Raw genomic sequence first — 10644 nt, forward strand, 5'->3', positions numbered from 1 at the left:
AACGGGAACCACATTCCATGAAATGTTTGCTTTATAGCAAAGTAAACACTTACAACGCATACGTTTTGATTCACAGCAATAAATAATTATTTAACAGCCATAATTTGAGAAATTGAATATGAGTGATTGTAAAAAAAACGATAAATTAGTAGAATTGTAAAAAATTCGGAGTCAGAAATGTTTCATATGCAGAAACTGGAAGTCTCTGCTTCCGTTGGAAGAGAATTACAGATTGGCGAATTCCCCACGTAATAAGATAGGCAGTAGACAAATGAATACTTTAATTTGAACTTATACTTAACTTCATCAAATTAAGAAACAAATTAATAGAAAGCAAACTTTTGAACAAGATCTTTAAAATGCTCAACAGTATACACGCAATAAACCAAGTCAGTTTAAATTAAAGTAAAGCGAATTTGTTAGATCTGATCAGCAGTTGTATGTATATTATTATACACAAAAATGAAACCACAAGCAAATTTGTTAATAAACTTATAATTTTAAATTGCTAGTCAGCTTTCAAATGTATAATTTAGCTACTGCTAATATACATATAGAAGATAAACAGTAAAGCTTAGAATAAAAAAGTGACCATTAAAAAGAAACCAAAATTTAACAAATAGAATGCATGAAAATGACAACCAGTAAAATTTAGAATGTCAACAGCGAGTAAAATTCATCGCAACAAGAACTAATGAAATTTAGCCGCAGTGTAGACCAATAAAATTTAAAACTAATCAGAGTTCTACGAAAAACTTTAAAACGAATCAAAGTGTGAAGCGGCATGTCTTTGATGTATACTCGGGGTCTACCCTATTTATAGCCCATTTATTCAGCAATTATTGTTTAGGTTGGGTTGAAACTCTAGGAAACTCTTTATTTTGCCAATATAAAACTATAGCAATCAAAAAAATTCCAAATTTTGAAAACAAATTTTTCGCCGATTTTCGCAAAAACAACCAAGTCTATATGCCCATGAAATTTTGCAATTTTCGAGAAAATTTTTTTTCTCCAAAAATTAAGTCAAGTAATTTATATCGATAGAAACTTTTTTTCTAACTGCGATAAAATTATCTCGACAGCTCCTCATTCCGAAATTGTTGAGATATGTGAAAAAATTGAAACGAAAATAGAGTTTTAACGATGTCAAAATAAAAAGGAATTAAAGATAAAAGTTAAATCAGTGTGCATAAGAAATAGTTTCATTAATTTTTGCAATGGTATTAACATTGTTTTCGCCCAAAAAAAGGCACTTATTTTAATTAAAATTATTCCTGATTTTCATTTATAAAACAGTATCTTTCGAAATTAGTAAACCTATGTTCATTAAATTTTTTATTAATTATAATTTAGAGATAAAAATTCTTAAAAATTATCACATTTTAAAGCTATTTTCGTACAATGTGCGAGTCTTTTTATTCTATAAATTTCAAATGCTCAAACCGTTAACTTTATGAAATTTCTCAAAAAATCATGCATTGCGGGATATTAAAGATTTACATACCTATAATTAGCACAAAATTGATTGCAGCTATTATTATAATATTTTACAAAACGGCAGAGTTCTTGACAACCATGTAATAAGTTTAAATGTACCTACCACCAGATAACTATGAAGATTCGAATAACTACAATTCATTAGCCCAAATGTGTTCCATGAATTGTGAATTTATTTTATTTCCTTGCATTTGCAATGATGTTTAACCTTGGGGAGTACATGTTGTACTGATTAAGAAAATCACCATTGCACCGTTATTACTTTGTGAATTTGAATTCAAGTAGCCACACATTTGGTATCACTCAGAAATTCAATGCATAAAATAGGTGGTAACGGGAACTACATTCCATGAAATGTTTGCTTTATAGCAAAGCAAACACTTACAACGCATACGTTTTCATTAGCAGCAATTAATAATTATTAAACAGCTATAATTTTAGAGATTCATTTTAATTGATTGTAAAAAAACAATAAATTAGTAGAAGTGTAAAAGACTCGAAGCCAGAAATGTTTCATAAACAGAAATGGGAAGTCTGTCCTTCCGTTGGAAGAGAATTACAGATTGGCGAATTCCCCATGTAATAAGATAGGCAGTAGACAAATTTAGAGCCCATCTATTCAACAGTTATTGTTCAGGTTGGGTTGAAACTCTAGAAAACTCTTTCTTTTATCAACATGAAACTATAACAATGAAAAAAATTCCAGATTTTGAAAATAAATTTTTAGCCGATTTTCGCTAAAACAACCAGGTGTCTAGCCCATGAAATTTTGCAATTTTCGAGAAAAATATTTTTCTCCAAAAATTAATGCAATTGATTTATATCGGTGAAGATTCAATTGCTAACTATTATAAAATTATCCGGCAATCAACTGATTGTGTATTTGTTGAGATATGTTTGAAAAAATGAAACTGAAATAATATTTTAAGCGAGTCGAAATAAAATAGAATGAAAAATAAAAGTCGAATCAATTTGCATACCAAATGGTTCCACTAATTTTTACAACGGAACTAGCAATGTTTTCGACCGAAAAAAGGCACTTATTCCAATAAAATTATTCCTGTTTTTCATTTATACAGCAGTAACTTACAAAATTAAACAATCTTTGTTCATTGAATTTTTTGATTGATTATAATTTACAGATAAGAATTTTTCAAAATTATCACATTAGAAAGCTATTTTCGTACAATGTGCGAGTCCTTATATTCCATAAATTTCAAATGCTCAAACCGTAAGCTTTATCAAATTTCTCAAAAAATCTTCGATTGCGGGTTATTAAAAATTTACATACCTTTAATTAGCACAAAATTCATTGCAGTTATTATTGTAATCTTTTACAATACGGCAGAGTTCTTGACAACCATGTAATAAGTTTAACTGTGCATACTATCGGATAACTATGAAGATTTGATGAACTACCATGCATTAGCCCAATAGCTTTATATGAATTGTGAATTTGTTTAATTTCCTTGTATTTGAAATTATGTTTAACCTTGGGGGACTACATATTGTACTGATTATGCAAATCAAAATTGCATCGCTGTTACTTTGCGAAATTAAATTCAAATAGCCACACATTTGGTATCATTCAGAAATTTAATGCATGAAAAAGGTGGTAACGGGAACCACATTCCATGAAATGTTTGCTTTATAGCAAAGTAAACACTTACAACGCATAAGTTTTGATTCGCAGCAATTTATAATTATTTAACAGCTATAATTTGAGAAATTCAATTTAATTGATCGTAAAAAAACGATAAATTAGTAGAATTGGAAAAGATTCAAAGCCAGAAATGTTTCATATACAGAAATTGGAAGTCTGTCCTTCCGTTGGAAGATAATTACTAATGGGCGAATTCCGCATGTATTAAGATAGGTAGTGGACAAATGTAGGGCCAATTTATTCCACAATTAGTGTTTAGATTGGGTTGAAACTCTAGAACACACTTTATTTTATCAATATGAAATTATAACAATCAAAAGACGTCCAAATTTTGAAAACAAATTTTTCGCCGATTTTCGCAAAAACAACGAAGTCTATAGCCCATGAAATTTTGCAATTTTCGAGAAAAATTTTTTTCTAAAAAAGTTAAGTCAAGTAATTTACATCGGTGGAGAATTTTTTTCTAACTATGATAAAATTATCTGGACAGCTCCTCATTCAGTATTTGTTGAGATATGTGAAAAAAATTTAAACCAAAATAGAATTTTAACGATGTCCAAATAAAAAGGAAGAAAAGATAAACGTTCTATCAGTGTGCATACGGAATGGTTTCATAAATTTTTGCAATGGTTTTATTATTGTTTTCGACCAAAGAAAGGCACGTATTTTAATAAAATTATTCCTGATTTTCATTTATAAAACAGTAACTTTCGAAATTAATAAACCTATGTTCATTGAATTTTTTATTAATTATAATTTAGAGATAGGAATTCTTAAAGATTATCACATTTTAAAGCTATTTTCGTACAATGTCTTATTCTTCTTATTCTATAAATTTCAAATTCTCAAACCGTTAACTTTATGAAATTTCTGAAAAAATCATCCATTGCGGGTTATTGAAAATTTACATACCTTTAATTAGCACAAAATTGATTGCACTTATCATTATCATATTATAAGGATGATCATGGTGTAGCATACCATGAGACGTTTACTTTTGTACAAAGCAAAGACTTACATTGGATAGCTTTTAATTAGCAGGTATTAATAAATATCTGAGAGGAATGAGTTGGTAAATTCAACTGATGGTTTTGAAAAGGTTCATTAGTGCATTTGTGAAATTTTCATTAATATGATACATTCGGCGTCAAAACGTTTTTTGTGCGACTCTGATCCAAGGCCTCCATGAATGAATTAATGAAATAAATCTTCAGTATCGTCTGCAGCGGAGAAACAATTGATGTACTGTAATCACCGATACGTGGACACAATTAGCACAAATCCTATGCATTCGACCTTTCCATTTATTGCTCATGGCGTCGCTCATTCTTCCTGAGTTTTAACAGCGTGGAATTTGAAATGCGATCTACAACTTTTATCGCGAAATTTATTCCCTTATAGCCATGTGCTTTGTTGTCCAATATGAAATTGCGAACTATCCAAAATTATTTTCATTATTTTAGTTAGAATGTGTTGTATATTTGAGGAAGGTTGATTGCGGTGATGAGTTAACGTACAACGGTGTAGCGTTTTCTGTTATTTATTGACCAAAACGCAATTGAACACACACGATACGAGTAAGTTAAAAGGACAGGCAACACAACACACTACTGACAGGAATACACACTCGCCTACACACTCACATTACTCAGTGAGGGTTACCACACAGTAGGAATATAAAGATGGTTAAGTATAATAGTTTTATCTTCTGCCATAATAGAAAATCTTATCAATCAACAATGTGTCCCAACAGAAAGAATGAAAGTATTAATCGCACTTGAAAAGGGTATGACAAGCATCACTGAAATTAACCTTCAGCTTTTCATGTTGATGAATTGTCTTTTTGGAAATCAGCATGCGAATCGTTTTCATTGCTCTGAAAAATGAAATGCAGGGTTTTGGCGAAATCTGCCCTGTTGTTGTGAAATAATGGGCTTCTAAAGTTGGCAGTTTTCCTATCTCAATTTATGGGCAAGTGACCCACGTTTTTTAGATATCTCAAGAACTGTGCAACTATGAACGGCGCTGATAAGTTTGTTGTACTTGTCTAATCGTTTCCGATCGATTGATGTCCTTAATGTCCATTTTTAGTTTCCAAAGATTTTCTCGAATATTGCTATTTTCATGGACTATACACTTGCTGTTTTTTTTTGAAAATCAGCGAAATTTTTTTTTCGAAATTAGCTCTTTTTCTGTTTGTTAGCCCTGCAGTTATGCAACCAGCGCAGTTAGTTTTTCTAGCTATTATATGTGTATGTATGTATGTATTGAATATGTATATGCATATGTATAATGCATTGAAGGGAATAATTGGAATAAACTTATGAATACTGTCATATTTGTTGAAAATGCAACACAAAGCTGTTGCACTCAATGCTGGTCGCAATGAATTCAATGAGAAGACTAAATTTTTTTCTGAGTGGATTCCAGAATTCCAAACGCCTACACTTCCCGCTAATGACTTTTTTAACAAAAAAACTACATCACTGATAATTGTCAAAAGAATAATATAACAATGTAATAGATGAAATAATTTAACTGGTAAAACAACAAAATTAACCGCAAGCTACTGTAACTGAAGAATACTGTAGGCAATTGTTTTGTGCAGCTTACTGTCACTTTCTTTGTCGCATTTAGAGACAAATAACGCATTTACATCATACAGCATGGCTGCTGCTGATAACAAACTGCTGAAGAACAATTTTCAAACTACAAAATTCAATGTTTACGCTGCTGATTTACCCCAAGCCACGCAACATATGCACGACATTGTTACTGGCCCGTAAACGGTCGTGGGGACGAAGAAGCAAAAATAACGAACAATAATTACCAATATTTAATTAGCAACTGAACCACGAATAGGAAAGACAATGCTAACAGCCAACTTTCCAAGCGCGGCAAAAGCGCAGACAGCTAGCTAACTAGATGGAAATTACTGAACTATCGAAACACATCCCGTTGGAAAAAAACCACACTTCTTATTCATTTACTTTTTTAACAGAAACAGTTGGAACGGAACACAAATGCTTTATGAAAAGCCTAAAAAAACATAATTCATAATACTTTATCAGTAGTAGTAATAGTAGTAGTAGTAGTAGTAGTATTGTAGTAAATAGCAGCGGCAGCAGCGATAGTATGTATATAATAGCATCTGCTGTGTGAAAAAAACGCAAATCGAATGCATAGACTGTTCGATAAACAAATCAGAATTGACAAACGACTTGTCCAGATCTAAGACAATGTTCTGCGTACAATAATATAGAAGAACTACCCTAAGATGGTGAAATATTCATTCAGTGGTAGATAGAAGAAAAGAGAAAAAAGTGTTCCGGAAAAAAGTTATACAATAGTTTAAAAATGAATAATGTGATACGTTATAAATGCGCAATTAATCTGTTGACCAAAAAGAAAAATGCCTTCCTAAGCCGCTGCGTTGTTAGCATTCGAACCTGCCTTTTCCGATTGCTTCGTTTCTCCATCGCCATTCGGCGTTTCGCACGAAACTACTGTCTGAAAAAAAAGCAGTTGAAAAAAACAACAACAACAATTTCAAGTAAATTGTATAAATTTGAAAACTGCCTTCGAAGTGTTGTTGGAACTGTCATCCTTTTCTTCTGACTTTTGAAGTGTAGAGTCTTCTTGAACTGCAACTTCGCCCAAATCGGAATTAACATTATCCAGATGTCGCTCCTGCTCACCTCTCTCTTCGCTAGCATAGCCGTTTCCACGTCCACGACCCCTGGGTCTGTAAATGATTCGCCCACGTCCACGTCCTCTGTATCCACGTTCATATCCACCTTGATAACGAGAGAATCCTGCACGTACGGAGCCGCCACGACCCCGGCCACGCGGAACTCTCAACGATGGTACGTTTCGTGGATACTGCTAAAAAAAGAATAGAAAAAAATAATTAAGAATTTCAACACGTAATTAAGCAACGTGGTGAGAGAATATGCACACAGTAGTGAAAATCAAGATGCACATTTTGCAGCAACACCGCTAAAACTAGGCAAGCATGTGCTAAAAAAAAGAAAGAAAGAAAGAAAGAAAGAGAAATTCTCATTGATTAGCAACAAGCAACAGAAAGCTGCTCTACTATTACTACTACTACTGCTGCTACACGTTGCAGTTGACCTATTCAAACAACTGCTGAGATAACAATGTGTTGGGGGCAAATTCACAGAAACTGTCTGTGTAAACAAGTTTTCACTTTTCATTACTCATCGACGTAATTGCCCAAATAGAACAGGTTTCCAATGTTTTCTCTTCTTGAATTGTTTTTTTTCTGTTGTTTCCAACACAAGCAATAATATTTGCTCAGCTCTACCAACACACAACGTGAAAAAGTAACAACATGCAAACTTAACAAAAATAAGAACAAAAGAAAAATACATGTTCAGAGTAGATGCAAATATAAAAAATAATGAATGGTGAAAATAAACGACCATGCGTTAGTGGGGGAAATTATATCGTGCGTATTCTTACGGAAATTTCGCCAGCAATAACTACCGTACGTACACCTTCTCGTATTGGAAAACGTGCGGCTCGACGTCCACCGCGAAACATACGAGCACGTCGACGATGGACCACTTGATCGCCTTCCCCATTGTGCGTGTCTTCTTCCTCTTGGTCGGGAACACCGTCGGTTGTAACGTGCGCCGCGCCACGCCCACGGGGTCTTCGAAAGTAAAGCTGACCGTAATCACGTCGACCTCGATAATGCAAAGCGCGGTCGGCGGCATACTTACTGCCGACGACCGGCTGACCTTCTGGGCCAGTCACATTAGCCGCTTCTGGACCCTGAATTGAAACAACGGTCGCGTAGAATTCCGCTGTTCACCGCGGCAAACAGCGGTCAACGGAAAAACAGAAAAAATCGATCTATTTTCACTCACCTTTGAACCGTCGACCACGTCAAATTCGACCATCTCTTCATCACCCAAACTGCGCAAAAATTTGTTCGGATTGTTTTTAATAATCGCTGTCTAAATGCAGAAGAAATGAAAATAATTGGCACATGCAATTTCCCAACAAAGAGAGCAATGGACGGTATTTCCTCCGCCAGTGTTGAACAAGTTCAAGGAAAAGTGGATGCAGCAATTTGAATAATAGAAAAACTCTCCCTCATTGGAAAACAGAATTAGCCCACCCCAATTTATTCACCATCCAGACAGCGCTTCCAGTGCAACGCGTTCCTATCTTTCATATTTTCGTGAAAGCAAATTCTCGAACGCAGAAATGAATTCAAACAAACGCTGGCAATCCATCTGACCCAACAACGTCCAGATGGATGTTACCATTTTGGCATGCAAATTGAAAAAAGTGGAATTCATACTTTTTGAATAAGTGGAATTAGAATTAAAATTAGAAACAAAAAAAATGTCTCGAAGAAAATTTCCTCAAACAGACCGTCTCCGGCAGGCAATCCCAGCCTAACAAGCGCATTTCGTCGACGGCAAACAAACAAACTCTCGCTGGAACAACTCACTTGGTGAACAAAAATGTCTTCCCCTGTGTCCAATCGATTGATGAAACCGTAGCCATTTTTCACGTTGAACCATTTAACTTTGCCTTTAATACCTTTTCCTGGAAAAAAAGAAAAAAATAAACATACAAAGTCAAATAAACCCCACTGAGACGCTGGCCATGGAAGAACAGGAAGTTAAGAAATGGAAAGAAAAAATGATAAAATCACCGTGAAAAATAAAAATAAATTTAAAACTTACTAATAAAATAACAAATTAAACCAAATGAGCGAAAAATATGGCCCCGCGATCGGTGAAAAACGAAAAAAAATTACCCAAATAAACTTTTTCCTGCGTCTGCTTCGCCGTGGAGTTCACTTCGTTCTCTTTGCCTTCCATTTTCGATTTTCAGAATTTCCAAGCGCGACCTTCTCGCGTTGTTCAACCAAACAGAAACCAAGCCGGTGTCGCTCGTTTAAGCCAAAAAAGAAAAACAAAACCAATAAGCACGATTTCCAAGCAAAGAAAAAAACCGAATCAGCGCTGAGCGGCGGTTGTGAAAATTCGAACTGCTAATTGTCGATGAACCCAAGCCGACCTCGTTGGGATAAAACCGGCCAGTTGGTGACTTCAATCTCCCGGAACTACGGCGCTGGTGGAACGTTGGCTCGCGCTTGCGATGGTGGATGTAAAATTTAAAAAAAACAACTCGAAACTGCGAAGTGGAACAACCTTCACGTATCGCACTATACCGACTGAATCCAAACAAAAAGCTAATTTTATAAATAAGTCATTTGATTCTGATTGGCCAGTTGCGAGATGTCGTCACTGGGAAAGGTTAGAGAAAAGCAAGTTCTAGTACTGTAATTTCGACGATGCGCACTTTATTGCCAATTGAATTTTAATTTTGGAAAGGTGAAAATTGGAAAATTAATTTCAAAATTTTATTCTATATTTAATTCGCCAAATATTCGAATTTTATCTCGATAAAATATTCCAAATTAACTTTCACAATGACAAACAATGAAAAAGAAATATGAAAAACACCAGCAGCGAAATTATGCAAATTTAGAAATTAGTTAATTTTATAATAAAGTACCGCATATTTTCCAACGTTATAACAAAAAATATTTATTTGTTGGTGTTTTGTAGTTGTCGGTTAATACCACTCAAGAATAAATTTACCGATAAAAGGAGATTTTAATTTATTAATATGTCGATAGTAAATTTTATTTCAAATTTAATTTAACGCTGAAATAATTTATAATTCGTCATTACAACTGTGTAAATAAAGTCTTCTTTAACTAACAAGCATTTTTACTACCGAACTAATAATCTATACTAGAGTTCGTTTTACTACTACTGCACATCATTTGTTTCATGCTTTTTCCGGTATTTCTAGTTTTTGTTGCAGAAAATATACCAATATTAACAATATCGCGTATAACAAGTGATAAATTTGTCAAATAAAGTATCAAGTTCAGATTGTACAAAATGCAATCGTGACCCATGATAAAAAAAAAACAAAAGCATAACCATGATTGTCAGTTCGTTTTATTGGTAGAAATTTTAGCATTTGGAGTAAAATTCGAAGGGTTTATAATTGAACAAAAACTGTAATTTAACTATATAAAAAATCGTGTCTAGATTGATGGTGGTAGTGTATATGGTAATAATCAAAATACATCTGCGAATTCCAAGTTCACTGAGAAAAGGTGAAGCTAAAAAACAAAAGCTCTGTGCCACATTGTCCGTACTCATCGAGAACAAATGTCCTGCTGCTTGCGAATGACCTTATTGCACAATTAGCTTATTGAAAGAAAGGCCAGGACATGATGAAATAATATTAAGCATTATATGGTCGTCTGATTACTGACCGGCTTATACAGACTGACCTTAGATAAGTTCATATTGTGTTAGCAATAGTGATTTGTAATGTAGCCTGGGGTAATGAACGCGTAGTGCGGCGCTATGTAATGAAGAAAAAATCAAGCAATGCTGAAGCATCAACTGTAAGCT

General features: G+C 33.8%; 3 protein-coding genes across 3 annotated transcripts; all 3 read right to left on the reverse strand.

Moving 5' to 3' along the window:
- Window positions 1–4555: 4555 nt before the first annotated feature.
- On the reverse strand, window positions 4556–5245 carry Tsp_05555 (hypothetical protein). The gene is made up of 3 exons (XM_003371831.1): window positions 5182–5245; window positions 4973–5097; window positions 4556–4693 (listed from the first exon to the last, which is right to left on the reverse strand). The coding sequence occupies exons 1-3, from the start codon at window positions 5243–5245 to the stop codon at window positions 4556–4558; spliced, it is 327 nt and encodes a 108-aa protein (XP_003371879.1).
- Window positions 5246–6580: 1335 nt separating this feature from the next.
- Window positions 6581–7377, reverse strand: Tsp_05554 (hypothetical protein). Its single transcript, XM_003371832.1, has 4 exons — window positions 7263–7377; window positions 7167–7180; window positions 6737–7045; window positions 6581–6670 (listed from the first exon to the last, which is right to left on the reverse strand). Exons 1-4 carry the CDS (start codon window positions 7375–7377, stop codon window positions 6581–6583), a joined length of 528 nt encoding a protein of 175 aa, XP_003371880.1.
- A 3-nt stretch (window positions 7378–7380) lies between these two features.
- On the reverse strand, window positions 7381–9729 carry Tsp_05553 (DNA-binding protein A). Its single transcript, XM_003371833.1, has 8 exons — window positions 9725–9729; window positions 9159–9380; window positions 8971–9095; window positions 8570–8746; window positions 8297–8355; window positions 8056–8145; window positions 7646–7960; window positions 7381–7521 (listed from the first exon to the last, which is right to left on the reverse strand). The coding sequence occupies exons 1-8, from the start codon at window positions 9727–9729 to the stop codon at window positions 7381–7383; spliced, it is 1134 nt and encodes a 377-aa protein (XP_003371881.1).
- Between the last annotated feature and the right edge of the window lie 915 nt (window positions 9730–10644).

This window comes from Trichinella spiralis, assembly GCF_000181795.1.
Source record: "Trichinella spiralis strain ISS 195 chromosome Unknown Scfld9, whole genome shotgun sequence".
Lineage (NCBI taxonomy): Eukaryota > Metazoa > Nematoda > Enoplea > Trichinellida > Trichinellidae > Trichinella > Trichinella spiralis.